The sequence below is a fragment of the Megalops cyprinoides genome, chromosome 2 (genome assembly GCF_013368585.1).
Source record: "Megalops cyprinoides isolate fMegCyp1 chromosome 2, fMegCyp1.pri, whole genome shotgun sequence".
Taxonomy (NCBI): domain Eukaryota; kingdom Metazoa; phylum Chordata; class Actinopteri; order Elopiformes; family Megalopidae; genus Megalops; species Megalops cyprinoides.
Window position 1 is genome coordinate 65,415,043 of NC_050584.1, and position 27,458 is coordinate 65,442,500.

The following is a 27,458-nucleotide window of genomic DNA, read 5'->3' on the forward strand; positions in this document are numbered from 1 at the left end:
GTGCATCTCCATGTGTTTGTTTGTGTGTATGTGCGTGTGCATGTGTGCATGTGTGAGTACGAGCGTGTATGTGTGTGAACAATCATGCATATGCGTGCGTGTACATGAGTATGTGTGTGTGTGTGTGCGTGCGTGCGTGCGTGTGTGTGTGTAAGACTGTGTGTGTGTGTGTGTGTGTAACCCCCAGCACTTCCTCTGTACTGCGTTTCTTTTGTAATCTCAGCAGTAAAAATCCTGACTGCGGTCATGTGAGCTCCCTCCTCCTGCGTGTGACGTTGGCCGAATCCGAGGCCTCTCCATCCACAGCTCACTCTCACGTGCGTCCCGCAGTGCATCATGGGAACCGGGCCCTGTGGCTGCATCAGCGGGTGGCCCGCGTGTGGTTCCCGGCGGCCTGCGGCCTGCGGACCACGTGTCCCAGAAATAGGCTCTCGGACAGAAGCAAAAGCAGCGGCGTCAGCGGCCGTGGGGGGCGCCGCACTTCCTCTTTCGGAGCTCATCTGGGTGGCAGAATTCGGCAGCGTGGCGATGAGTAATGCTCATTCGCTGGCACTCGTGCCCCCCCCCACCCCCCCCGTTTGCCCCTGTCCTGCAGACAGCGCTGACGCTGACGCATCACATTCACAGATGGGAATAGCAGCTGTCCTTAAAGATGTCGAGCTTAGCTTTGTTTATGTCAGTCCCTCTTTCTTTCAGGGTATCATCAGCGGCAGTCAGGTGGATGCACATGCCTGTATAGAAATGTATTCCTGTGTTTGGTAGACACTTTACATTACATTATTGTCCTTTATCAGAACCTCTTACCCAGAGCAGCTTACTTACTTTTTTTCATTTACACAGCCTCATGTTTACTGAAACAATTCTGGGGTAAGCACCTTGCCCAAGGGTACACCAGCAGTGCCCCAGCGGGTAATCGAACCAGCAGCCGTTCAAGTTGCAAGGCCTGCTCCTTACCACCATGCTACGCTGCCGGCCGTGCATCTGTCATTGTGATGCCTGGTATCCCTTTATGCAGCTGGATATTTGCTGAAGCGAGTTCAGGTTGTTGTGCGTTAACAGTGTCACACCCGGCTTTAAGCCTGCAACCCTGAGGGAGCAAGCCTGGCTCTCTGTCTGCTGTGCCACACTTCAGACATTCAGGCCATATGGCAGATGTGAGGTTCTGCAGTGCGTGGATGCCTCCGCTGGTGCAGTTCTGCCTCAGAGCATCTTCAGACCAACTGTCCTGCTTCTGTCCCCCTTCTGATTTGTTTACGCTGTTGCTTTGGTTACGGTCCGTGAACACCTGACTCATGCATATTTTTGGAGGCTTTTTTTTGTCATTTCTGAAATATTCTGCGATATTCTGAAATATTCTGTGAGGAATGGAATATATTTCCGTAATGACATTCTCCCTACTCACTCAACAGAGGCTATTTCCACAGCTCGAGCTGTCACGGGCTGAGGTTTTTTAAAAAAAACAAGAAAACCTGCTAAAGAAAGGAAACCTGCTAAAGAAAGAAAACCTGCTAAACTGCCTCCTCGTTCAGTGCTGGGAGTTATGGTGCGGCCAGTCACACAAAGCCAAATGGAGCTCCTTGTCTGCTGTGGGAACACGAAGGAGAGTGAGCAAAGTGAGTGAGTGTTAGAGACTGAATGCGGGATGAGTGGCCGGAAGCGTCACGGTGCATAACGAATACGCTGCATCTCTGCAGTGGAGCTCCCATGAATCCCTGCCTTCCGCTGAGGGCGGTTGTCTCAGAGCGTACAGATAAGGCAAATATTTCAGTACATGAGTGTGTGTGTGTGTGTGTGTGTGCGTGTGTGCATGTGTGTTTGGGTCTGTACATTTGTACATTTCCAAGTGTGCATGTAACTCCCCTGTCCTCTATGTTGAATTCATTATACACCCTAAACACATAAAGGAAAGCAAAAAATGTCAATTATATAGAAGTGAGATAAAGAGGAGAGATCTGGGTGTGCTGTTTGTCTGTAAGCAATGTGTTGGACAGTGGTGATCCGGGCTGCATTAAGCCTCCCCAGGGTCCAGGGCTAACATGCCTCCTGGGGGCCCTATGTCCACGATTTTCAACCGGAAAACTAAAACCCAAGTAGCAAAACACGTTATTTGAACCAAAACCGACATTTTGGTTCGTATTTTGGTGTTCAGCAAAGCCGCCGTGTAAACTACGTCCACAAAACGTGTTTATTGACACCAATGGAAGGAACCCAGTAAGAAATGTTTCTTAAACGTTCTAATCGGGTGTTAAACACAACGTTAAATAATGAACGTATGTGAAACTGTAAGGACACAAAATTACCAAAATTGTACCAAAATTGCGTAATTTTGCATATGGACGGTAGGGACATGTCCCTACCAATATTTGAGTGAACTCGTTCGCATGATCTTTGGAGTGAAGTCATATTACATAATTCCAATGTCCCCTCGGTTGTTGTGTCCCTACCAATGTTGAGACCAAAACGACGGCCTTGGTGAAACCCATTTCTAACGTTTAACCGTGGTGCTTATGTGATGTGATTTTAGACAGAATACCGACGTGTTCAAAGCGTTTCATAAACGTGTTTACCACATGGGTTGTCAGAATCGCGGACTGAATCTTTAACTCTTTCGCACGTAACCTTTTTATGCTATGTAGCGAACATGCTTCGTTATGTTTTATTAGCGTTATTAAGCTTCTCATAGTTTTCAGTTAGTATTTGCTGTAGTTTTTAATGTTAAATCGCTGTTTCCTCAAAGCAAGATTAGATTTTTTTCAATCTAGTTTTCTAATCGCACGGGTTTTAGCATACGTGCTAAATGGCTAATCACATCGGTGTGACCGTACGCGCGAAAGGGTTAAATTTACATTTACATTTTACATTTATGCATTTGGCAGATGCTTTTATCCAAAGCGACTTACATAGGTTACAGTTCTTCACAACGTTATCCATTTATACAGCTGGATATTTACTGAGGCAACTGTGGGTTAAGTACCTTGCCCAGCAGCAGTGTCCCAGCGGGGATTGAACCGGCAAGCTTTCAGATGAACACACATGTAGGCTACTTACCATTGAGTTGATGCAGATGAACATACTTCCCAGAGAGATCATCAAACGGTTGTAAAGGGCTTGGTAAATAATGAGGTTTTTGTTAGAATAATACTTGAGAATTGCAAGTTACTGTGGCGACCCCACAGTACAACCGCCCCCTACAACCCCCCCCTACAACAGAATGAAGACGAAATAAATCAATCACAGTGCGCACGCATAAGTGAAAATTGGCACAAAGTCTGAATCAATGCAAGTGCCAAAGAACCTTATCATATTTTCTAATAGCCTCATGAGACATCGCTGTGAAGTGACTAGCCTACAAACTCCACTCTCACTGACACTGACGATTAATTGTTGCGACAGGACAATGTTGGCTACTCTACATTTGGGAAACTGGACCAAAATGTTCAGTATACCATCAAAACACCATAAATCCCCATTCAAAATTCAACGTATTCTGCTGTTCCCAGGCCCCCTAGTGGCGAGGGCCCTGGGCTGCAGCCCATGTTGCCTAATAGGTTAACTGGTGGTGATTGACTGTGCCCTGTGAAGTTGTTTGAGTCTGATGTTGTGATTGGCGGTACCTTGTTACAGGAGATTGAGGCTGTGATTGAGCTGGCTATGAGTGAGTAGTTATCACGGTCTCTGCCCTGTTAACTGAGTGTGAAACAGTCTTTTTGATTGGATAATCGCTCAAGGCCTCCTCTGTCGTAGAGAGGGAATGGTCTGGGCATGGGCTCTGAGGGAGTGCTTTGCCAGTCTGCCAGCTGTGTAAAGTGCCATTACAAGGATCTGTGCCATATTGCATAACTCCAGGATCTGTAGTGGAGCTGGCACACAGGCACTGAGAGGTAGTGTGCTGCTGCCTCAGGAGCTGGGCGGGAAAGCATTGATTGTTCAGGAGCTGAAAGATTCAGTACTTTGGATTCAGCAACTGAAGGGTGTAGTTCTGTTGATCCAGGAGCTGGTGAGTATAGTTTTGCTGATTCAGAAGCTGGTGAGTATAGTTTTGTTGAATCAGAAGCTGGTGAGTATAGTTTTGTTGAATCAGGAGCTGGTGAGCATAGCTTTGCTGATTCAGAAGCTGGTGAGTATAATTTTGTTGAATCAGGAGCTGGTGAGTATAGTTTTGCTGATTCAGAAGCTGGTGAGTATAGTTTTGTTGAATCAGGAGCTGGTGAGCATAGCTTTGCTGATTCAGAAGCTGGTGAGTATAGTTTTGTTGAACCAGGAGCTGGTGAGTATAGTTTTGTTGAATCAGGAGCTGGTGAGCATAGTTTTGCTGATTCAGAAGCTGGTGAGTATAGTTTTGTTGAACCAGGAGCTGGTGAGTATAGTTTTGTTGAATCGGGAGCTGGTGAGTATAGTTTTGTTGATTCTTGGGCTGGAGGGTGTTGCTCTCTTGAGTCCAGAGCCGATGAGTGTAGCACTGGTGATTCAGGGGGGTATAATGTAGCTGGCTCAGGGGCTGAAATTTGCAGTATTGTTGTCTTTGGGCCTGGGGAGTGTAGTGCTATTGATTCAGGAGCTGAAGAGTAGGGCTGCATTGCTGCTCATTCTGGGACCTGAGGGGTTAAAAGCAGGAGTGAGCAGCTGGTGACAGGAGTGTGTGTTTTGGAACAAGTGACACTTACGGCAGCGAGTCCCTCCTCATTAAATTTTATTTCTTTTTCCACGGAGCGAGGAAGAGAGATGGAAAGCACTTGGAGCCGCTCCTGCCATTTTTTTTCCTCGCAATAACAGCTCCTTAGTCCGTATCGTGGAGCAGCACCTATGAAAAACACAAAAAGTCACAAAAAAAAAATCTCTGGAAGAAACACAGTACAGACTGATTCAAGTTGCGTAATTGTTACATAATTCTGATATTTTCTGTTTATTGGTAGAGATTGCTGTAACACTGCATTTGTTTCAGTGAAGATTAATGAAATATATATAATGAGCATCATGTATATATATATATATATATATGTGTATGTGCGTATGTATATTATATATACATACACACATATACACATGTATATGCGTAATATATATACATACACACATATACATGTATTGACAATGACACTGTATATACTACTGTATCTTGAGGTTCTGGTAGGTAGCAGTGGGGTGTAGTGGTAAGAAGCAGGGGCTCATAGCTCTTAAAGGTTGCCAGCTCGAGTCCTCGATGGGGCATTGTTGTTGTACCCTTGGGAAGGGTACTTAACCTCATTTGCCTCGGTAAATATGAAGCTGGATAACATTGTAGGCTGTCAAGCTGCTCTGGATAAGAGGAGTCAGATAAGCAACTGTAATGTAATATTTTTCCTTGCTCACACATGCTACAGATGAGATAGATCAATAGAAAAATCTCTTTAAAAAAAAAAAAAAAAACACAATTCATCTTCCCTTGTAATGTCTCATTCGAGCGCATCACTCTTCTGTTCTGACCTTCAGAGGTTTGACGTGGCCGCGCAACGTTTGCCGATTTGCAGAACATTTTGCCATTTAATTTACTGCGCGTCAGACAGCGGGGTGTGGAGAAGTGACTTTTGATGCAGGTAGATTTCGGCCTCTGTCATTTTTCACCTTGGTTGAGAAGAATGCTGTTCGTGTCAGCTGTGACCTTCTCAGTGGACAGGAAGTGCGGCCGTTCCTGATAACCGCTCCTGTCTGTCAGATTTCTGCAGGGGCGCTGCTGTCTCTGTGGGCGGCCCGCCGCTTAATAGAAGCCAGGGCTCAAACCCGTACCATGGAGGATAACTCCCTAATACGAAGGGTCCCACTGAGGAGCTTCACCAGCACATTGAAATGCTCTCATAAGAACCACATTATGATTTCATTAGTACTTCATAATGGCCTTATAAACACCACATTTTGTCTTCATAAGCAGTTCATGAGGCTTTCATAAACACTGAACAATGTGTTACATATGTACTGCGTAATGCTCTGCTATATACAACATAATGCTTTCATGAGAAAATAATTGTTCTGTGTCAGAAGGGACATTGGGAACCCTAATTCAGATTCAGTACGACATGAACCCCCTATGGCTGTAAGTGCGTATGTTTTAATGACTGTTTATGCTGTGTTTATAAAGGTGTTTTGTCATGCTTCAGAAAGTATTATGCAGTGTGTGTGTGCGTATGTTATGTAGCTATAATGGAGGGCATATGTAGTGCTCATAAAAGCTTTATGTATTTTTAAACATTTATTTATCTGCAGTAATATTCCTGATGGTCTTTATCTTCCCTCCTTTTATGACTCCCCTGCTCCGTGATTCCCCGAAGTGGTTCACCAGAGAGTCTCTCCATAAAGCAGACAAAGGAGCTGTGTATTGTACGTGTGGTCTTTTGTGGTCTTTTATATCAGGAGAGATACAGTAATTTGCAGTACAGTAGTTGTGCTTTTGTAAGCACACGTCTGTCTGTTGTTTAATCCCAGGCAGAATACATGAAGTGTCTTGATTGCTGGACTGAACAGCTGGTCTTTACCCCACTGAGGATGACCTTAGACTGGAAAGGAGTCGGGAGAGAGAGGGGGAGAGAGAGAGAGAGAGAGAGAGAGAGAGACAGGGAGAGAGAGAACAGAATGAGGAGAGAGGGAAGGGAGAGAATACATTTACAAAATGCAAAAATCAAATTGAATAGAGTTGGGAGAAAGAGAGCAGGAGAGGGAGATGACAAGGAAATAGAGAAGAGAGAACAGAAAGAGACAGAGGAGAGATTGTGTAGTAATAAGGAGAGATTATGCCTCGGCAGTAGAGTCAGAGAGCATATCGCTGTGAATGAGGACTGGGGTTTGTGCTGGTTGAGGGAGGTGCGCTGTCTGTGTTCAGGGCTCATTCAGGGGGAGTGGCCGTGTGAATCACTGATCAGGGCATGGCCGCTCAGACTGGCAAAGCGATCATCCTTCCCCGAATCCCTCCTCAGGCCAGGGTCTCCCTGTGCGTACCTGCAGCCTTCGGGGCAGTCTCCATACAGCTCCTCCAATCACGGCTGCAGGAGGGCAGCTTATCGCAAGAGCCCTTCAGGCCCGCCGGCCTCACACCTGCTGGATTTAACCTGCTCTGTGTACTTCCACATATTAACACACAGACACACACACAGACACATACACACACACGCTCACATGCACACACAAATGCACACGCACGCGCTCACATGCACATACACACATGCTCTCTCACAGACACACATGCATGCACACACACACACACACACACACACACACACATATGCACACACGCACAGACACTCACACAAATGCGTGCACATTCACATTCACACACACACACACACACACACACACACACATACACAGACACTCACACAAATGCGTGCACATTCTCTCACACACACACACACACACACACACGCTTACACTCACTCGCACTCAGTAACGTCTCCTCTCCTCTCTCCTAGTTGGTGATGGAGTTCTGTGGTGCTGGTTCAGTGACAGACCTGATCAAGAACACCAAGGGGAACTCCCTGAAGGAGGAGTGGACGGCCTACATCTGCAGAGAGATTCTCAGGGTGGGTGACCTGAGCACACTGCTACTGCCAGGGTCTCTGCTGCTCTCTCTGTGTATAGTCATTAACCACCCCTCGCCCCCCACCCCCCTCCGGTCAGTGACTCCCACTTGGTTCTGTGACTGACTCACCCCTCTTCTGTCTCCCTGTGTACCCTCTCTGACTCTTTCCCTGTCTTTCTCCCTTGTCTCTCTGACTTTATCCCCTGTATCTCTCTCTGTGTCTCTCTGACTCTCTCCCTTGTATCTCTCTCTGTGTCTCTCTGACTCTCTCTCCTGTATCTCTCTCTGTGTCTCTCTGACTCTCTCCTGTATCTCTCTCTGTGTCTCTCTGACTCTCTCTCTCTCTGTGTCTCTCTGACTCTCTCCCCTGTATCTCTCTCTGTGTCTCTCTGACTCTCTCCCCTGTATCTCTCTCTGTGTCTCTCTGACTCTCTCCCCTGTATCTCTCTCTCTATATCTCTGACTCTCTCCCCTGTATCTCTCTCTGTGTCTCTCTGACTCTCTCTCCTGTATCTCTCTCTGTGTCTCTCTGACTCTCTCTCCTGTATCTCTCTCTGTGTCTCTCTGACTCTCTCCCCTGTATCTCTCTCTGTGTCTCTCTGACTCTCTCCCCTGTATCTCTCTCTGTGTCTCTCTGACTCTCTCCCCTGTATCTCTCTCTGTGTCTCTCTGACTCTCTCCCCTGTATCTCTCTCTGTGTCTCTCTGACTCTCTCCCCTGTATCTCTCTCTGTGTCTCTCTGACTCTCTCCCTTGTCTCTTCTCTGACTGTCTTCCCCAGTCTCCCCGTCTCTCTCTTTGACTCTCTCCCCTGTTTCTCTCTTTACCTTCTCTGACTCTCTCTCTTGACTCTGATTCCTCCTGCAGGGTTTGACTCACCTCCACCAGCACAAAGTCATCCACCGGGACATCAAGGGCCAGAACGTTCTGCTCACAGAGAACGCTGAGGTCAAGCTAGGTGAGGGACAGCAGATTTATATTCCTGAAAACGCAGGACTGCTTCTACACGGCCTGCTGGATCCGCAGTGCCTGCAGGGCTACTCTGCCCTGGTCCTGGAGGGCCGCAGTGCCTGCAGGGCAACTCTACCCTGGTCCTGGAGGGCCGCAGTGTCTGCAGGGCTACTCTACCCTGGTCCTGGAGGGCTGCAATGTCTGCAGGGCTACTCTACCCTGGTCCTGGAGGGCCGCAGTGCCTGCAGGGCTACTCTGCCCTGGTCCTGGAGGGACTATGGCCTTCTGTGAAGGAGTCGACAAAATGCCCCCTCGCCCATCTCCCCCCTCTCCTCCCTTCCCTGGTTATGCTTAAATGATTGGCACTAATCTTCTCAGGACTGGACAGGAATAAAACCGCCAGAGAGCTCAGTGTGTGCGTGCAGGCTCAGAAATCGTGTTGTTTGACCCCTTGTCTGACACTTGGTGCAGGCTGTGAATTGGTGGGAACAGTGCCGTCTGTAGCCATCGCTGTTTTAAGGAGTCTGTTTTACTTTTGCAAAAAAAGAATCACTTCCTGCTGGGATTGATGCCGGCTTCTAACCAGAGTCTCTTTGACAAAAGGCAGTCTTACCCTTTTTTGTAGCCATTTCTCTGCTAAGCCAGTAGGGATGATAAGGAATGCTTGTCAGAATATTTGATCATTAGGTCAGTTGTATTCGCATACTTCTTAAATAACAAAAAATGAAAACGAAAAATCCATGTTCTCATCAACACCCATGAAGGAGAGCCCAATAACCTCAAATAATAAAGTATGCAATTAATTAATTTATGCAATTTATGCACACTAATTTATGCATTGTCCTGCTTAGCGGGAGTGAACGCGTAGAAGTTTTTACTGTGAAAGAGCTGGAGTTTCATACAGGCCTTAGGTGGTTAGAAGGGGTGCAGGGCTTTGGTTGTTTGAACGTTCAGTGTAGGGAGCCATGGGCTGTTCTCAGGTCAGTCTGATGGAAGCTCGCACCCTGGCAGCCGGGACTGTGGGCTCTGTCTGCTCTGATGCGACGGGACAGCGGCATGTCCTGACAGTAATGGAGCTGGACTGCAGCCCAGTGTGGAGTCGCAGCTGAAGCACCCTCCAGTGAAGTGCCTAACCTGAGCTGAACCAGTCAGAATCGCAGATGTTTGAGTAGGTAATTTGGGAACACACACAAAAAAAAAAAAAATTACAGTGTAATATGTTATTAAAAATGTTCGAGAATTAGCGGTTGCTTTCTCCTTAAACACATGTTTTTTGAAGAAGCGGTTTGTATGGGAGGAAAAGAATGGAATACTACCGAGGATGATGTCATAGTGTGAGTGATGTCACCCCGTGCATTATGACTTCATGAGCGTTATGACATCGGGCTGCCTGTTTGAGCCCTGGCCCTTGGCACACAGGAAGTGTCAGGCTGTGCGGTCAGCGCGGGTGAGGAGAGACAGGAAACGAGGAGCTGGGCGAAGCTTGCCGGAGCTGTGCGGTCCGTCTGATAACCAAAGGCCTCTTCACCTACAGCAAGGCCTTTATTTGTCAGTGTTTCACTCTGTCTGAACTGTGGAAGAGAGAGGAGTGGAAATTGAGGCCCTGAACTGGTCCTGTAGAGTGCTGCGGCAGTCTCTTCTCGTACTCTGTCAAGCCAGTTGGTTTTCTTCCCCATTTTTAAATTTTGGGCACCTGTCAGACAAAAACGCGTTTCCATGGTGACCACACATGCAGTCAGGAAAACACTAGCCATAGCCGAGGCCTGGCACCTGCACACTGGGCACACCTGAGAAAAGACCGTCCAGCAGCTCTCTGACACACAGTGCTCAGTAATGCAACAGAACCGATAATGCACATGCCGATCGAGCTATTCCTAATCCTCCCAACGTGTGTATGTCTGTGTGTGTCTGTGTGTGTGTGTGTGTGTGTGTGTGTGTGTGTGTGTGTGTGTGTGTGTGTGTGTGTCTGTGTGTGTGTGTGTGTGTGTGTGTGTGTGTGTCTGTGTGTGTGTGTGTGTGTCTGTGTGTGTGTGTGTGTGTCTGTGTGTGTGTGCGTGTGTGTGTGTGTGTGTGTGTTCTGCAGTGGATTTTGGAGTGAGCGCGCAGCTGGATCGCACTGTCGGCCGCAGGAACACCTTCATCGGGACGCCGTACTGGATGGCCCCAGAGGTCATCGCCTGTGACGAGAACCCAGACGCCACATACGACTTCAAGGTACTGTCTGCCCAAACGCTACTTCCTCTTCTCCTTCTTCTTCTGTTTTTTCTTCTTCTCCTTCCACTTACTGCTTTGTTTCTGGTAGATGTTAATGTTGTCATTGTGGGAGTTGTTGTGTATGGAGTTGGGTTTCAGGTGGTTGCTGCTGGTTGTTGTTGTTTTCTGTGTTTCTGGTAGTTATTCAGTGGACTGCAGTGGTGCTGTCCTCCTTGTGAGGAGGTGCTGTCCTCCTTGTGAGGAGGTGCTGTCCTCCTTGTGAGGAGGCGCTGCTTCCTATTCCCCATGGTTTGAGATTTCATTGGGTGTTGAAGCTCCTCTGCAGCTCCTCTGAAGTAGGGCACTGTGATTGACAAGAGTCCCAGCTGACCTGGCCTCTGAGCGCTCTCCTGAAACACTCAGCTCTCTCCTGAAACACTCAGCTCTCTCCTGAAACACTCGGCTCTCTCCTGAATAACAGGGTGTTCTCCTGAAACACTGAGCTTTCTCCTGAAACACCCGGCTCTCTCCTGAATAACAGGGTGTTCTCCTGAAACACTCAGCTCTCTCCTGAAACACTCGGCTCTCTCCTGAATAACAGGGTGTTCTCCTGAAACACTCAGCTCTCTCCTGAAACACTCGGCTCTCTCCTGAATAACAGGGTGTTCTCCTGAAACACTCAGCTCTCTCCTGAAACACTCGGCTCTCTCCTGAATAACAGGGTGTTCTCCTGAAACACTCAGCTCTCTCCTGAAACACTCGGCTCTCTCCTGAATAACAGGGTGTTCTCCTGAAACACTCAGCTCTCTCCCGAATAACAGGGCATTCTCCTGAAACACTCAGCTCCCTCCTGAAACACTCAGCTCTCTCCCGAATAACAGGGTGGTGTTCTGCAACAGTGAACGCTCTTTTTTAATAAGGAGGTGCTCTCCTGAAACACTGAGCAGTTTTACGAATGATGGGGTGCTTTCCTGAATAACAGCACATTGCTCTGAAATACAGGGCATTTCCCTGAAGAGCAAGGCTTCTGAAAATGGCCCTTGCCTCTGAAACAGGCCTTTCTTCCGAAAAGAGGGTCACTCTCTTCAAAAACAGAACATTTGCTTGATACTTCTCCTGAAAAACAGGGCATTCGAGTGAGACGCAGGGTGCTCTCCTGAGAGGGAGCTGCCTCTGTTGTGGAGGAGAAGAGCTTGTTGAGGACAGGCAGGAGGGACCAGACTCCCACTGAGATCTGAGTGTGAGTGGGAGCCGAAACTCCCGGCTGAGTGCACCAGGAGCAGGGCTCCATAAAGGAGGTCCACACTGAAACGGCAGGGGTCTGGTCCCCAGAAGCACCTGCGGAAGTCATTTCCTTACATTATTGCCATTTAGCCGACTCTCCATTTATAGTTATCCATTAATACAGCTGGATATTTACTGAGGCAAATCTGGATTATGTATCTTGCCCAAGGGTACAGCAGTAGTGTCCCAGCGGGGAATCGAACTGGCAACCTTTCGGTTATGAGCCCTGCTCCTTAATCACATTGCTACACTGCTGCCACTATGCCACTATACTACCATCTCTGTCACTCTTGGCCTTTCCACCAGATGCACAATTCAAACAGCTGACCACGGGGGTTTGAGCAGTTCCCGCCCCCACCCTCCTCGTGTCTCTGTACAGATCTCACAGTGCATCTGTACTGCCCCCCCCGAGGCTGGTCCCAGGACTGCAGCTGTAGTGTGGGAGGCTGCTGCTGCTGCTGCTGCTGACCTGATCTCCACTCTCATTTCCTACTGATGTGGATTCTGCCCTTTGGCCTCCACTGTGTGCAACTGCGAGAGGCTGGGATATGGAGATGACACTGTGTGTGTGTGTGTGTGTGTGTGTGTGTGTGTGTGTGTGTGTGTGTGTGTGTGAGAGAGAGAAGTGTGTGTGTGTGTGTGTGTGTGGTCTCTGAAAAACACACACACACTCACAAACACACTCGCAGACACACACACACGCAGGTTTCAGACCCGTTGCCTCCTTGATCAAATGCGGAAATCGCTCCTGTTCGATCATATCTGAAGAAGAGCCAAACCAGCCACCCGGGGACAAAGATGACTTTTTAAATTTTCAGAGCGACAGAGGGGTCATTTAACCTGGATGTTGTGGCACAGGGGCAGAAAGCAAATCACCATGTCGGGGGCGTTATTGCCCAGGCAGAGGGGGGAGCAGTGCAGGGCGTCCCGAGGAGTGTCCCAGCCTCCGGACGCTCACGCCACCCCTCAGGCTGTGACGCTCTGAGGGAAATGAAAAGCTTAGCGCCGGGAGTCTCAGAATGGCTAATCCCCACTCTAACCTCATCGGCTGTGGTGTAAAATCGGATGAGGTCAAAGCCAGGACCGCGGCACAGAGGTGGTGGGAAGAGAACGTTTCCGGCAGGGGAGAAGGCAACGGGCGATAAAACGCCCACACCAAACACACAGGCCGACCGCTGCACACCGTTGTAGCTGTGTAGGTCCTTTAATGAGGTTAATGCAAGGGCTGGCTGTTCAGGAAGCACACTGCGTTTTGGGGTGTCACACCGAGCGGGGCTTTCCACTGTGCCTGGAGCTGTTTGTTTTTCAGTGTTGTTTTTCACTATTTTCACTCTGTGAAAACTCCCGTGTCTCAGTCCCGCATTGACTTTGAGGTTGTAGCTGCTTTAGTATGTGGAACAAATGTCAGAGGCAATCCTCTTCCCGTTTTGTGTCCGTGTACGCAGGGGGTTTTGTGCATTTCTTGAGTGAACTCGGAACCCAAGCCCCGTGGCCCATGGTTCGGTTCTGCAGCAGGAGAAATACTGTGGTCGCTCAGGGCCCGGAGGATCGGGCGGCAGTCACCAATGCAGTGAGGCGTTGCGGTGTATCTCAGTGGGGGACTGGGAGTGGGGGGGGGGGGGGACGTGGGCGCGTGCAGCGAGACATCTCACTGGCTGATTCACGGTGGCCGTATCATCCCGGTAACTGTGTCTCTTGTCTTCTCTTTTCAGAGTGACCTGTGGTCGCTGGGAATCACAGCCATAGAGATGGCGGAGGGAGCCCCACGTAAGTACAGCATGGCCCAGCTCATACAGACGGCGTTACGCAGAGCAGTTTATACAGCACAGCTCATACAGACGGTGTTACGCAGAGCAGTTTACACAGCATGCCTCATACTGCACAGCTCATACAGACGACGTTACGCAGAGCAGTTTATACAGCACAGCTCATACAGACGGCGTTACGCAGAGCAGTTTATACTGCACAGCTCATACAGACGGCGTTACGCAGAGCAGTTTATACAGCACGCCTCATACTGCATAGAACAGCTTATATAGTACCCCTTACACAGCGCGCCTTACACAGCACAGCTCACACACCGCACCTTACACAGCACAGCTCACACAGCACACCTTACACAGCACACCTTACACAGCACAGTTCACACAGCACACCTTACACAGCACAGTTCACACAGCACACCTTACACAGCACAGTTCACACAGCACACCTTACACAGCACAGTTCACACAGCACACCTTACATAGCACAGTTCATACAAACAAGCTTCTACCGGACAGCAAGGGGCCCACTGACCCTCTGACAGCAGTTTGGTGTTGGGGGAGTCTGTCTAATAAGGGACCACTCTCAGACAGTGTGGGGTACTGTAGATCAGAGCCTGACCTGTTCCCCTGGATATAACCATGCCCCTTAAACAAGTGGCATTCAAACAACACTAAACGAAAAAAATTCTAATTAATCTTTACCTTAGAGTTTTTGCTTACAGTTTGTCATTTAGCAGACACTCTTATACAGAGAGGAGCTGACCAGGATTGAAAAGAGGGCTACTGCACTGTGTCTCAGCGGATCCTGCTCTGACATAAAACTTTTCATTGGCCCGATTTGTGCTTATTATCACTCTCATGAAGTCTCTCAGTAGTGTCGAATATTACTCTTTCATATCCGCTGATTGTAGAATTTAGTATCTTGCTTTACAAAATCAGTGATTACAGATTAACGTCATACGCAGAAACACTTTTGATTAGAGTTTAATATCATTCCTGATAAAATCCCTGACCTGCTGTTCACAGCCACTCCTGACAGCATATCAGAGCAGTGTCAAGCAACATTCAGACAAAACTGTGTTTTGCATAATTCTTCACAAATCTGCGATTACACTTTAATACCACTTGTACAACATCTCTGATCGCTTTTTAACATCACTCCTCATAAAATATCTTAGTTTTGTTTTGTATCTTTCCGTACAGAATCCCATTAGGGTTTCATATCATACCGCTCCTCAGAAAATCTCTCACTCATGTGTCGCGGTCACGTTTGTCTAGGGGTATAATTTTTGATTACAAGAGAAGGCAGCTGGTCTGAAATGGTGATACTGGAAGGAAAACCGGAACTTACCTTCACCAGGTCGCTGCATAAGTTCACCAGGCCAGCCCAAGCCGCCGCTCCACCGGCAAAGAGCTCCACGTCTTTTTGTTTTCGAGTTTAGTTTAGTTTGTATGAAGTAGTTTTCTAAAAGCACGGCAGGCACCCACGGAAACAAAAACAAAAACAGCCTGGATGAAGAAATGGGGGTAGGTAAGCTTTTCCTGACAGGCACGCAGGTCCCAGGTGCATCCTAACACACACCGGTTTCCCTCCATTTTGGCTTTTCTTAAAAAGAAAAGCCCTCCCCCACGACCGACCGGCACCCAATCGGGAGACAAGGCGTCGTCCCAATCGTACCAGCCACCATTCCTAGAACACAGCTGCCATGCCACTAAATGAGTGCTGGTTTATATATTTAAATATTTTGTTAATAAGAGGCATTAGGAGTTCTTATGCCCCGCTCATTAATGCGTGGGCATAACACGTTTAATACCACTCACGCAAAACCTCTGATTAATGTTTAATAGCACTCTCCACAAAGTCTGTTTGGTGTTTTATATCACTCACCGTAAAGGCTCTGATGTGTGTGTGAAATTGCTCTTCAGAAAACACCTGATTACAGTTTAGTATCGCTCATTTATGGAATCTACTGTGAGACGAAGACCTGCGGCAGTTCGGCCGGCTTCTTGCCCCCAACCCCCCCCCCCCGGGAATCTCACACCTTATAAACCGCCATCCTGCTGCTCCCGTACAAGGGCCACAGAGCCACGCCGTGGTCTAAAGAGAGGCCTGGTCGGGCGGTGGGAGAAATCGCACCACAAAACCACGTGCCACGATGGGCCAGCGCCCCCGAAATCAAAGCAGTGACTCAGTGACAGAATATGCTGTCAACCACAGTGGAATTCTGTTGTTTGTTTTTTTTGCTTTTTAAAGCTGGTCAAACTTGCTTTTTGGTGCGGGCAGCATGTGATAGTGGATGTGAGGCCAGACTGAGCCGCATGAAGTTCTGCCTGACAGCTGTTAGAATTCTCAGCGTTCTGACAATTCTAGGATGTCTAGCAGCCAGTCCGCGCTCTCCTGCCTGTTTATTAATAATGAAGAAGCACCTGAGGGCAAACGAGTGTATTAATGCGATTGTGTTCGGTTCGACCCCCAGAATTGAAGTCCCGGGCAAAATGTGCTCACAGTGTCTCCAAAAATATAATCGTTTGTTGGATTCACATCTCAGGAACAAACAAACACGAATAGGCCGAGTTATTCTGTTCTTTTCATCTTTCACACAGTTATGAATTAGTGCGTCAGGTTTTTTCAGACCTTCCAGAAATTAAAATAGCTTTTGAACCTTGTGTCTCTTATTCGTAGTCCCCTTAATGTAATGATTCGCACACACAAGAAAAAGGAATAAAGGTTCTAATTTAGAAAGTCAAGGGTTATCCGTCAAAATGCGAGTAATGCTTATATTGTACTCATGGTGGCCTTATTGATCTATTACTGCAGTGTGAGCTTGAGCAAGCTGGGTTGCATGTGGGTTTGAACGTGTGTCATTTTCCGTGTGTGCCTGGTCAGTAAGGGATGAACTGTGTTTTCTTATTCATCTGCAAACCTCCATCCGTTCCTGGGAGGTTAACTGTGTGTACCCCCCCCCCCCCCCCCCCCCCCCACCTTCGCCCCTGCAGCACTCTGTGACATGCACCCGATGAGGGCGCTCTTCCTGATCCCGCGGAACCCTGCTCCCAGGCTCAAGTCCAAGAAGTGGTGAGTCTGCCCCCACCCTGACCTTTGACCTCTCACCTCTGACCCCTGACCTCTGACAGGACACCGTGAGCCAGAGCAGTCCGAGAGCTTGTCACACCTGCTCGCAAAACGAGTCTCTGCATATGTGGGAATGTGTCTTTTCAGCAGTATATAAATTTCCCGGTCGGTGCAACCGGAGGATGGGGGTTGGGGGGGAGGGGGGGGGTTAGAGTCCAAAAATGAGCTGCATGAGAGAAAGAGAAAAGGATTGACAGAGGGTTTCAGGTATCATATATGTATAATGTATAATGTATAATGACTGATGAGGGGAAAAATGAGGGATGAACTGGAGGGGGTGACTCACAGGCGTTGGCAGCAATGTGTCAGTGTGACATGAGGCCTGAGGGACAGTGAGAGGACAACTGTCAGAGCATATTAAAAAAAAGAATAATCAATTAATATTGATTATCATCATTATACTCCCGTTACCATTAACATTATTATTATTGTGTTACCTCTGTTGTTTTTTACTTCTTATAATTGTGGTACTATGTTTTGACAATGCGCAGCCTGTAGGTGTCATGCTGACGAAGCAGGTTTGAATTTGAATTTGAACTTGAATTTGAATTTGAGAGCTGATGATGACGGGAAAGGCAGAAGAGAAGGCTGCAGTTCTGAGCCTGTGTCTGTCGTCCCACCCTCACGCCCCCCGCAGGTCGAAGAAGTTCCAGTCATTCATCGACAGCTGTCTGGTGAAGAGCCACACCCAGCGGCCCAGCACCGAGCAGCTCCTCAAACACCCCTTCATCCGGGACCAGACCAACGAGAGGCAGGTCCGCATCCAGCTCAAGGACCACATCGACCGCACCAAGAAGAAACGTGGGGAGAAAGGTGAGAGTTACCCGCTGTACTGACCGCGTTCTTACACACTGTACTGACCACATCGACCGCACCGAGAAGAAACTGGGGGAGAACGGTAAGAGTCACTCACTCAGCATACTGACCGCATTGACACACACTGTACTGACCGCATAGACCGTACCAAGAAGAAGTGTGAGGAGAAAGGTGACTGTCATGCACACAAGCGTACTGACTGACATTGACTGCACCAAGAAACAGGGGAGAAACGTTAGTGTCTGATACAGCCTACTGACCGCATTGACCACACTAAGAGAAAATGGTAGAGAAGGGTTTCTCACAGTGTACTGACTACAGTGATTGCAAGAAGAGAAAGAAGTCAGAAGAAATGATGGAGGAAGGTTAATGTTTCGCACAATGAGCAAAGTTCATTTCTCACGCCGAGCTTATCGACCACGTCGATCACATGATGGAGTGAGGGTGAGAGGATTCGCTGGCTCGTGCAGGGGTGCGCTTTAGCCACAAAACCACATGCAGACAAAAAAAAGGCTCAAAAGCAAGCCAGCGCCCATGCAGCAGCAACACCGCGCAACACCGCGCAACACCGTGCAACACTGCACATGACTGATGAGGCTTCTGCCAGGTCATGCTCTTCATAATATAATATTCTGTTCTGAAATATTCTGTCCCTTGCTTCGCTTATGTTTGTTACATGGAACTGCCCCTCGTTTCGACAGAGATCTTTCTCTGCAGTCAGTTGGTGTTCAGCCAAACTGCCAAGTGTGGACCCATCACCACGCTAAAAGTCCAAAACAACAAGGACCCATCAAAGACTAAAAGCTCCAAACCAGAGGCCTCAGTAGTTCCTCTTAAGCTGTGTTTTAACCGAACACGAAGCAAAATTTACGAGCGACGCGGATGCCTGGAAAGTCAATGGCAGGAGGCGAATGGGCGGAGTTAATCGCGGCGAAACTGCGAGTGACGCGAAATTGGCGAAATGAGCGTTCGCAACGGTTCGCTTGAGTTCAAAAATGTTCACCTCGAGCGAAACTTTCACCTGGTGAAATCCAGTCACCTTCAAGTAGGGCTAGAAACCACCCCCCCCCCCCTTCCAGAAATCTCTTCAGCAACTTGCTAGCAGTGTTGGCAATCAAAAATGCTTGCTGTGACGTGGTGCAAAATTCGCTTGTTCATTTTTCAGGCAAGGAATCAAACCTGCATGAGGAAAGCAAAGTGAAATTTTGCTTCGCGTTCGGTTAAAACGCAGCTTTAGTGTTATCACCTACTCATACTGTATAAAAGGCCCTGTTAGTAAAGTTAAGCATTGTCCTGTGTGATTAGTGGACAGTCTGTGGTTTCCGTAGCGGGTGTGGGGGTTGTAGTTTTATGTAGTTTTCCGCGCGCTGCCTCTCTCCCCCTCTCCTGGAGAGGCCTCTGCGCTGTCCCCTCTGCAGTGAAGCTCCCGTGACCCACGCGGCAGAGCGGTGGCCATGCCGCGATGCGATGGATTCCGCTTTAAAATGGTGCAGTTAAGTTATATACGTTTTTGGCAGTATGCATGCTGCAATGCACCGTAATGGACCGCTGGAACTCCTCCAAGGAATGCCTATAGAGTAAAATGCTGTCTCGCTCTCTTTCTCTCGCCCCCTCTTTCCCCGTCCTCTCTCTCTCGCTTTCCTTCCTTCTCTCTCTGCCTCTCTCTCCCTCTCTCTCCCTCTCTCTCTCTCTCTGTCTCCCTCTCCCTCTCTCTCCCTTTCTCTCTCTCAATCTCCCTCTCTCTCTCTCAATCTCCCTCTCTCTCTCTCTCTCCCTCTCTTGTTCCCTCTACTCTTTCTTTCTCTCTCTACCTCGCTCTCTCTCTCTCTCTTCCCCTCTCTCTCTGTCTCTGATGATCACTTAAAAAGTCAGCTATTTTCTTTGTCATGGCACGGTGGTCTGGTGTTTTAGTTGGGGTGTGTGACAGGGGGATGCAGAGAGCTGTGTATAGCATCACACTCAGTGGTGTCTGCAGAGGAGAGCTGCAGAAAGGGCCAAAGACTGTGAGTGTTTCAGGTGTGTAGTAGTAGTCTTCTGGACAACAATGTGACCTTGACCAATTTTTATTCAGAGAATTCCATTCAACAAGAGTCTTTTTGTTTCTTGGATAGGAGTGGTGAAATAAATAGCATAGATGAAAGCATAACATTGAGAGAAGAGCATAAATGATAGGAAATTAACAGGGTATAAATAAAGCACAATCATTCCATAGCAACATAAGAGTCGGTCAGAGAACCCGTAGGGTATCTGTTCAGAGTGCAGTCACTGAAAAGCACAATGTGCCCGCTTGATGAAAACAAAAAGCACCAAAATAAAAGATTAGGCATCAGGAGTTACCGTCTGCTGAGGCCCCAACATGCTACCAGTCAACCAATCAATCACTTTTTGAGAGTCTGGCTCTAAGCGCTGGTTTGTGTCTGGTCCAGTTCTGGCCCGGGTTCATGTTTGGTTCTGTCTTCCTCCGCAGACGAGACGGAGTACGAGTACAGCGGGAGCGAGGAAGAGGAGGATGAGAACGAAATGGGAGAGCCCAGGTACGACTCCTTTCCAGATTCCAGCTCGGGCGCTACCTGCGAACGCCGGCCCGTCACGACCACAGACACCTCCCACCTTCCTCTCCACCTTTAGATCAGTCTCACTGGACATCAGAATCCATTATAATCAACCATAAACCATAAATCATATTCCCACTGACTAATGTTTAGGCAGTCTGGGTGTGTCAGGGGTGGCTCTGCTGCAGGTTTCAGCCCTCTTTGTTTATATGGCACAGTAACGTTGGCTGGCTGAGGTAAAGACCCAGGTCTCCGGTGAGGGGAACTGATCGTTCTCTCGCCCTGGCTCTCGGAGCACTGCGTCACCCTCTGTAGCAGATGTTCGTACTCTCGCCCTCTCACTCGTGCTTCCGAAATTCCTCCACGCTGGCAGTGCGGAGCGGGCCATACGGCTGTGAGGAGACTTTTGGATGTGAATGGAGGGTTTGGTCATTCACTGTGCTGGCAGCGTGCGGGCAGTGAACGATGACTCATCCCTGCCTCCCTGGGCCTCAGTTCTGCTGAGTAACTCCTCACAGGAGGAGACAGCAGTGACAGGCCACAGCGAGAGAGAGAGGAGAGCAGGAATGAGAGAGATACAGGAGAACAAGAATGAGAGAGATACAGGAGAGCAGGAATGAGAGAGATACAGGACAGCAGGAATGAGAGAGATACAGGAGAGCAGGAATGAGACACAGGAGAACAGCAGTGAGACAGAGAGGAGAACAGTAATGAGACAGAGAGGAGAACAGTAATGAGACAGAGAGGAGAACAGTAATGGGACAGAGAGGAGAACAGTAATGAGACAGAGAGGAGAACAGCAGTGAGACAGAGAGGAGAACAGTAATGAGACAGAGAGGAGAACAGTAATGAGACAGAGAGGAGAACAGTAATGGGACAGAGAGGAGAACAGTAATGGGACAGAGAGGAGAACAGTAATGAGACAGAGAGGAGAACAGCAGTGAGACAGAGAGGAGAACAGTAATGAGACAGAGAGGAGAACAGTAATGAGACAGAGAGGAGAAAGATACAGGAGAGCAGTAATAACAGAAATACAGGAGAGTAGTAGTGAGACAGAGGGAACAGCAGTGTAGGTATTCTGAGGGCTCTTGCCATCCCCAGTGGAGTGCACTTGGGGTAATCGGAGATGACAGGAAAAGTTAGGGGCCGCTCGTCTCGAGTGTGTCCCTGGACGTGACATCGCTGCGGGCTGCAGAGAATAAGACATGATGTCACTTCAGTCTGCTCTCTGTGCCTGTTATCATCCTCTCTTCCTGTGTATTTCTTTAAAGAAAGTCTTACCGTTGCTTCTTCATCCTTTGGGTAAAAATAATTAGAGAGATATGACTAATAGAAGAAATGATTAACAGATCATAGTGCTTTGTAGCTGAATGCAATTACCTGTAAAACAAATGTTGTTGCTTCATGCGGCGTTGGTAGCTTTAAGGTTTTACCTGTATTTAATCATGCAGTAAATTCAGATGATGTACTTGCCCTCCTTCTGCTGAGTGATATTTTCTGGCACAGATTTTCAAAGGCTGTGAATACAGCACATTTGGAGGTCACTGTATTTGAATGGCTGTCAAATTTCTGGATTTAGGTTGGTGTGCAAGTACATGTGCGCAAGAAAGCGTCACGGAGTGTGTGTGCGTGTGTGTGCGTGTGTGTGCGTGTGTGGGTGTGTGTGTCTGTCTGTCTGTCTGCCTGTGTTTCTCTGCCAGCCAGTGAGATATTGATCTATTTTAGTGATTATTTGAACTGTCCGTATGGAATAAACTACTGTATTTAGCATGGGATGTTATGTTATGTGATGGTGTTTGCTGAAAAACACGAAAAGGCACATAGCCTCAGCATCTAGATATAGTTGTGGTTCCAAATAAATTATTCAAGTGTGTCTGTGTGTGTCTGTGTGTGTGTGCGTGTGTGTGTAGGTCTGTGTGTGTGTGCGTGCGTGTGTGCGTGTGTGTAGGTCTGTGTGTGTGCGTGCGTGTGTGTAGGTCTGTGTGTGTGTGTGTGTGTGTGTGTGTGTGTGTGCGTGCATGTGTGCGTGCGTGCGTGCGTGCGTGTGTGTGTGTGGGACAGGGGGAGTGTGCAGGCCTCGTGTGAGGTCAGAACACCAAACACCTGCGCCCTGTCATTGTGCAGCTCCATCATCAACATCCCCGGAGAGTCCACCCTGAGGCGGGACTTCCTGCGCCTGCAGCTGGCCAATAAGGAGCGGTCGGAGGCCCTGCGCAGACAGCAGCTGGAGCAGCAGCAGAACGAGGAGCACAAGCGCCAACTGCTGGCGGAGAGGCAGAAGCGCATCGAGGAGCAGAAGGAGCAGAGGCGGCGGCTGGAGGAGGTAAAGCGGCGGGGCATTGTGTGGTGGGCGGGGCTTCCTCACAAGACCTCCTCTTTCCACAGGTCTGACAGGCCGTGATGCTCATACCCCGCTGTTTCGCTCTCTGTCTGGGAATGCCCGCCGGATTGCCATAAATTTCCAGCTGTCTGCTTGTTATTAGGGGGTGCACTCACGGCTCACCCAGGCATTCCTGTGGTGTGGTTCAAACTGACGGCGCAGCCAGAGTGCATTTCACGTAATATGACATTCTAATATCCTGTGGCTCCCAAGATTGACTCTTCCAGTAATCAGACCCTGCTTCTCCCCCCACGTACTCTGGTTCTCTGTGTGTAAATAATGACCCCCAGCGAAGAGGTCTGCATCCACTCACACTCTCAGACAGGAAAATGAGCGTCATCAGAGACGCGCTTTCTCTCTGAGGCTCTTAGGCTCTCCCTCGTGAATACAGATAGGAGAGGCTACAACCCTGCATTTGTCTACTCTTTGATTAACCAGAATGTCAGTGCTGATCCAGGTAATGGATTTGTGATGTGATGGTCGAGCGTTCGGAGTGAGTTACCGCTGAGCGAGGCAAGAGAGGCCAGGAGAGCTGCTAGACTTGCCGTACAGGTGCGTCGTGACGTGTTCTTTCTGCTGGGACGAGCTGTCAGTGATGCAGGTAGCCTCCGCTGTGCCGACCGGCGGGCCCACCGATCAAAGGCGGCCCTTTCGTATTCCCGCAAGCGGCCGTTTGCCAGCACCAAAGCCGTGGTTATCCTCTCGCTTTGAGTGTGTCGAAACTGCCGCCCCTTGCCGTGCTTTCTTCCGCCCGATTCCGGAAAGGCCCAGATGTTTGCAGAGCTGTTGCTGCCGTTTACATCATTCACAAAGGCCACACGGCAGAAACAGGAGACAGACCCCCTGTTACTGGCAGAGCGAGCAGCTGGAGCCCGTGCGGGTTTCCCCCCGCCCGTTAAGCGCACAACGTTGCTGTAACGTCAGAGGAACCTTGTGACAACGCTCGGGTTTCCTTTTTTGTCGTGTCCTTTGAGGAAGCTCTTTCCACATCATGTTGGGCACAGCGGCAGACTGTGTGTCAGCTGAAAGCAGCAGTGCGCAGGGCAGCGGTATTGGCGTTGTTGTGGTGTGCTGTGACAGCGCTGAGCTTCAGCTGGCCGCAGTGCAGCAGGTGTGGAACATGCGGAGTAACATGCGGAGTAACGCTGCCCTATGCGCCCAGCGTTTCAGTGGCCACCCTCCCACCCTGGCAGTGCCGTTATCCCTGCACGGGAGGGCTGTGGTCAGAGGAGAACGCTGTTGCTGTCAGCAGAACCACCTCCCCATCCTCTCAGGTTTAAACCTCTTTAAAGCTGAACTCCATCCGGCTGGGTGTAGTTTCTATTTCATTGGGCCTTTTGTTCACACGAAAAGGGTGGACCGGCTGTCAGTTGGCCTACTTGTCCCTGAGAAGCGGGTGAAAACATCGCCATCTAGTGGTGTGAAAGTGGAACTGTATGTGGGCTCACTGGCACCTGCTGGGCCGTCAGATCCTCTCTGTACTGCACATACAATGGCTGCGAGGATCAGTGCCGTTTTATGGCCCTTTGGAGATAGTGGCTGTGTGTGAAAAACTGACTGTGATGCTGCACCTGACAGAAATACAGATTGTTTAGCGGTGCATAAATCTGAATGCAGCCAGCCAGTCCAGCTGCTCTGGTGTTTGAAACACGTTGCTTTGATGATGCTGGGGAGGTATAATGTGATTGTTTCAAGGGTGTAAAGTATGGCCTAAAGCATATTTTGCGGCAGTGTAGGGATGGTGTGAAGTGTATTATGACGGTGTGCTAGAGGTGTATAACTTGTGGTGTAGTACTGTAGGAGAGGTGTAAAGTGTGTGTAGTGATGGTTTAGGGGAGGTATGGTGATGGTGTAAAGTGTGTGTAGTGATGGTGTAAAGCGGGTGTAGTGATGGTGTAGGGGAGGTGTAAAGTGTGTGTAGTGATGGTGTAGTGATGGTGTACAGCATGTGTAGTGATGGTGTAGTGATGGTGTACAGCATGTGTAGTGATGGTGTTGTGACGGTGTTTCTGCTCTCTCTCACAGCAACAGCGTCGGGAGCGGGAGCTGAGGAAGCAGCAGGAGCGTGAGCAGCGGAGACGCTACGAGGAGATGGAGCAGCTCAGGAGAGAGGAGGAGAGGAGGCAGGCAGAGAGAGAGCAGGTACACACACACACACACACACACAGCTCAGGAGAGAGGAGGAGAGGAGGCAGGCCGAGAGAGAGCAGGTACACACACACACACACACACACACACACACACACACACACACAGCTCAGGAGAGAGGAGGAGAGGAGGCAGGCCAAGAGAGAGCAGGTACACACAAACACACACACACACACACACACACACAGCTCAGGAGAGAGGAGGAGAGGAGGCAGGCCGAGAGAGAGCAGGTACACACAAACACACAGCTCAGGAGAGAGGAGGAGAGGAGGCAGGCCGAGAGAGAGCAGGTACACACAAACACACAGCTCAGGAGAGAGGAGAAGAGGAGGCAGGCCGAGAGAGAGCAGGTACACACACACACACACACACACACACAGCTCAGGAGAGAGGAGGAGAGGAGGCAGGCCGAGAGAGAGGGTATACACAAACACGCACACACACACACACATACACACGCACACACACACACACATACACACCCAGCTGAGTTCTTACAGTAGCCGGTCTTTCCTGTGGCAGCTCCTTTTGGTTCCTTTGCTTCCGTGTGGAGAAATCTCAGTCTCGGACCGTGCGTTCCCTTGCGGTCCGACCGGAGCGGTACACTGTCTGAGGTCAGGACTCACATGCACCCCTCTTCCTGTTTTTGAGCAGTCAGCTTCGTAATGAGTGTTCTTTCCACAGACGCTCACGAGCTTCAGGGGGAGGCACGTGACGCAAGGAAAATACCCCTTGCTAACAGCTACACCGAAACTGCTGAATGTCACCAAGTGGGTCATGAATACATGACCGTGACCCTGGGTGCGGTCTATAAAGAACAGGGGTCACAAGTATGATTGTAATCCTGTATAAAGGGAATAAGGACATGGTCTATGGATGAATGAGGGTTGTCCTACCTTCCAGGCCTCTCAGAGGAGAGGAATCTGATTGGAGGGGTAGGAGTCTGATTGGAGGGATAGGACTCTGTACTAGGAGGAAATGCCACAGTCAATCCCAGTGGCTTCCCTCTGTCTTTACACAGAGCAGACAGTGTAAATGAAATCACCCAATCAGCCTGCTGCTTTGCTGAGTGTGAGTGCTGGGGTCAGAGGTCAACTCTCTGTACACTGACATGCATTACTGAGAGAGCAGAGGTGCAGCTCTCTCTGATGTACAGAACAACGCAAAGTGTTTATGCAACTATGGTGCCATACACAACACAAATGTACATGTGCAATGTACTATATGTGTAAACGTGGAAAATAAGGTATGTAACGGACAGGAAAAGTCTCTCTTAGACTCCCTCACACACACGCGCACACACACACACACACACACACACACACACACACACACACACCTCTGGCTGTGGAGATCAGCTGTGATTGTGTGTGTCAGCGCACCTGGGTTAAGGACAGTGCAGAGATGAGTAGGATGACTTCTGAGGTGCAGTGCGGTCTGAAAGACTGATGGCACACAGACCCCCCCCCCCAGCCTCCTGTCTCCTCAGTCACACAGGGACAGGGGACGGGGGTGGGGGAACCAGGGGCGTGGAGACAGGACCCAGGCCCCAGGGGAGCGGATCCCAGGGGAAGCGGATCCCAGAGGAACGCTGTGGGTGCGGGGTTAACGATGGTGACTGGCTCTCTGCTGTGATCGCCATGGCCTACACCATTTGGTCCCCTGCGGTTGTCTGATCTCTCAGAAGTGAGAGGAGCAGGGTGGGGCCATCACTGGTTTGACCTCATCGTCGTTGATTTCTCCCCCCTCCGCGGGGCACGTTGGCATGGATGCTGGTGCTTTGCTCTTTGTTTCCTGTTCCTCTCTCTCCCTCTCTCTCTCCTGGGTGGGCTCCGTCAGTATGGGTTACTCTTTTGTCTCTGACTCTCTCTCTCTCTTCCTGTCTCTCTCTCTCTATCTCTCCCCCTCTCTCTCCGTCTCTGCTTCTCTCCCAGGTGGGCTCCGTCAGTGCGGGTGACTCTTTTCTCTCTGTCTCTCTCTCTCTCTGACTCTCTCTCCCTCTTCCTGTCTCTCTCTCTCTCTCTCTCTCTCTCTATCTCTCCCCCTCTCTCTCCGTCTCTGCCTCTCTCCCAGGTGGGCTCCGTCAGTGCGGGTGACTCTTTTCTCTCTGTCTCTCTCTCTCTCTCTGACTCTCTCTCCCTCTTCCTGTCTCTCTCTCTCTATCTCTCCCCCTCTCTCTCCATCTCTGCCTCTCTCCTGGGTGGGCTCCGTCAGTGTGGGTGACTCTTTTCTCTCTGTCTCTCTCTCTCTCTCTGACTCTCTCTCCCTCTTCCTGTCTCTCTCTCTCTATCTCTCCCCCTCTCTCTCCGTCTCTGCCTCTCTCCTGGGTGGGCTCTGTCAGTGCGGATGACTCTTTTCTCTCTGTCTCCCCCTGCTGGGCGGGGTGGGGGCCTGCAGGAGTACATCAGGCGGCAGCTGGAGGAGGAGCAGAGGCAGCTGGAGATCCTGCAGCAGCAGCTCCTGCAGGAGCAGGCCCTTCTTCTGGTAAAGGAGCGGGACCTCGCCCTGACCCCGCCTGGCCCCGCCCCGCCCCGCCCCCTCCCGCCCCACCCTGTGTCAACCAGTGACGTGATCGTGCCCCCCACCCTAAAATCATACCTGCATGCGCTCGTGTGTGGCCATCCTGCTGGAGATACAGCAAAGGCTGACGGACCCCCGATCTATCAGTCTGATTGATCAGCTGATTAATT

General features: G+C 49.5%; 1 protein-coding gene across 4 annotated transcripts in view; it reads left to right on the forward strand.

The window, feature by feature from the left end:
- Positions 1-27,458, forward strand: part of LOC118772584 (traf2 and NCK-interacting protein kinase-like) — a 109,430-nt gene that overhangs the window by 50,997 nt on the left and 30,975 nt on the right. For 3 of the 4 annotated variants that reach the window (XM_036521045.1, XM_036521047.1, XM_036521046.1), the window contains exons 5-13: positions 7,437-7,547; positions 8,413-8,503; positions 10,580-10,710; positions 13,686-13,740; positions 16,737-16,815; positions 17,510-17,685; positions 20,156-20,222; positions 22,365-22,563; positions 24,646-24,762. In XM_036521045.1, the coding sequence (XP_036376938.1) occupies positions 7,437-7,547; positions 8,413-8,503; positions 10,580-10,710; positions 13,686-13,740; positions 16,737-16,815; positions 17,510-17,685; positions 20,156-20,222; positions 22,365-22,563; positions 24,646-24,762 (1,026 nt within the window). Of the gene's footprint in view, positions 1-7,436; positions 7,548-8,412; positions 8,504-10,579; positions 10,711-13,685; positions 13,741-16,736; positions 16,816-17,509; positions 17,686-20,155; positions 20,223-22,364; positions 22,564-24,645; positions 24,763-27,165; positions 27,253-27,458 lie in introns of all 4 variants that reach the window. The other variant, XM_036521048.1, reaches the window with a different exon arrangement.